The sequence below is a fragment of the Myotis brandtii genome, unplaced genomic scaffold (genome assembly GCF_000412655.1).
Source record: "Myotis brandtii unplaced genomic scaffold, ASM41265v1 C42609262, whole genome shotgun sequence".
In the NCBI taxonomy this organism is placed as follows: Eukaryota; Metazoa; Chordata; class Mammalia; order Chiroptera; family Vespertilionidae; genus Myotis; species Myotis brandtii.
In genome coordinates this window covers 1-1800 of record NW_005326138.1, presented here as the reverse complement: position 1 = coordinate 1800, position 1800 = coordinate 1, and the positions used below count along the sequence as shown (strand labels likewise).

Here is a 1800-nt window from a genome sequence, read left to right as displayed (position 1 = left end):
TCTGGGCAGTGGGTGAGATGGTGTAACTCAGGGGCTCAGAGTCACCCTGGCCCGGAGCTTCTTTGCTGCTTGACATTGGACAACTCACTTCCCTTCTTGAGCCTCGGTTTCCCCACCGCAACACAGGGTTCAGAATGCATCGCCTGCCGAGAGGGTGATGGGAACAGAGACTATAAGGTGCCCAGTGAGGGCCCAGCACCCATACCGGGGTCCCCTGGATATGAGGGTGCTGTGATCAGGTTTCCTGCTCCCTGGGGTCAGGCTGGCCTGGGAGATGCCCAAGAATGCCAGCAGGTCCCAGAGCCCGCCTCCCCTGTGCCCTCTCTCACAGCTGGACAGTGAAGCATCAGTGTGTGGATCTGCTGGCCGAGGGCCTGTGGGAGGAGCTTCTTGATGACGAGCAGCCAGACATTACTGTCATGGACTGGTACTGCCTCCCCCCACCAGGGTGCACACAGGGGCTCCCCAGGGCACAACCCCGCCCCGCCCTCCCCTTTGGTCTGAGCCTCCCACCAGGACTCTCCTGTCCCTGCAGGACCCAGCCCTGCCCACCTCTGTGGCCCCTTCTCTCTGACACCTTCAGGTTTTGAAATGTGCCAGGCCCAAGGCTGTTCTTTCCTCTTCAGATGCTTGTCTTTCTCAGGACGATTCGTCCTTGTCCTTCAGGAGTCAGTTACACATGGCTCCACCGGGAAGCCTTCCCTGACCAGCCCCCATGCTGGTCCTGACTATTCCTGCTGGTCACTGCCTCCCCACTGGACTATGAATCCCAAGAGGGGCGGGCAGGGGGCTGTGTTGCCAGCACCAGCCAGCCCAGGGGCACGGGGGTGGGGGGTGTCAGTGAATGGTGCTAAATGGTGATTGGGGCAAGACATTGGCATGGGGATGTTGGGTCTGAGGTGGCAGCTGAAGGCCTTCCCCCACCCCCAGGTTTGAGGACAGCCGGCTGGACGTGTGTGTCTATGAGTTGCACGTCTGGCTGCTGGCAGCTGACCGACACACCATCATTGCTCAGCACCATGTGGCCCCCCGGACCTCTGGGAGGGGCCCTCCTGGCCGCTGGGTCCAGGTGAGACTCCCTACCCCAGCTGCCAACCCAGACCCGTCCCAAGACCTCACAGAGGAAGGAGGGGGGAGAGCAGGGCTCATGGGTCCCTAATAAGGACTTCTTTCTGACCCGCTGCTGCCACAGGTGTCCCACGTATTCCGCCAGTATGGCCCTGGTGTGCGATTTGTCCACTTCCTGCACAAGACAAAGAACCGCATGGAGGCTGGTGGGCTGCGGCGAACAAGGGTGACTGACTCCTCCGTGTCTGTGCAGTTCAGGGAGTGACTGGCTGTTTTGACCCCTTGTCTCAACCTGAGTGTCTGACTTCACCGCCCCCCTCCCCAAACGGAGGGCAGGGACCATGTCTTCCCGAGGCAGTGCTCAAAGACAGTAGGTGCTCAATAAATCCTTGTTGACTAAACCAGTAAACACCTGTGCCCAAGGATTCTGAGTATTTTGCCATCTTTGCTCCTTAGAACTTTGCTGAGTTCCCAGCCCACTCGCACACCCTCTGCTCTGTGACCCTCCAGCACCTCACACCTCCTCCACCTCCCATGCCTCCCTTAACCTCTGATCTCTTCACATACCTCCACCTTATGGTCTCTTAGCATCTCCACCTACCTCCTTCCCCCACATTTCTTAGCTCTCAGAATCCCCCCGAATTCTCCTCCTCCATCCAACCCCAAGTTGTCCTTTCCCCTGAGCTGTCCCCATACCTTTCCTTCCCCAAGACCCACAATTCTCTCCTTTAG

The 1800-nt window shown here is 58.9% G+C and overlaps 1 protein-coding gene across 1 annotated transcript; it reads left to right on the top strand.

Annotated features, from left to right (window-relative positions):
• Positions 1-79: 79 nt before the first annotated feature.
• Positions 80-1493, top strand: LOC102260437 (F-box only protein 50). The gene is made up of 3 exons (XM_005853018.2): positions 80-427; positions 931-1069; positions 1193-1493. The coding sequence occupies exons 1-3, from the start codon at positions 285-287 to the stop codon at positions 1331-1333; spliced, it is 423 nt and encodes a 140-aa protein (XP_005853080.2). The 5' UTR covers positions 80-284; the 3' UTR covers positions 1334-1493.
• Positions 1494-1800: the final 307 nt, after the last annotated feature.

Excerpts from the sequence above, each read along its gene's own strand:
- LOC102260437 (XM_005853018.2), top strand. The coding sequence starts at position 285 with ATGCCAGCAGGTCCCAGAGCCCGCCTCCCCTGTGCCCTCTCTCACAGC. Across the intron at positions 428-930 it reads GACATTACTGTCATGGACTG|GTTTGAGGACAGCCGGCTGG; the intron begins GTACTGCCTCCC and ends CCCCACCCCCAG. Across the intron at positions 1,070-1,192 it reads CTCCTGGCCGCTGGGTCCAG|GTGTCCCACGTATTCCGCCA; the intron begins GTGAGACTCCCT and ends CTGCTGCCACAG.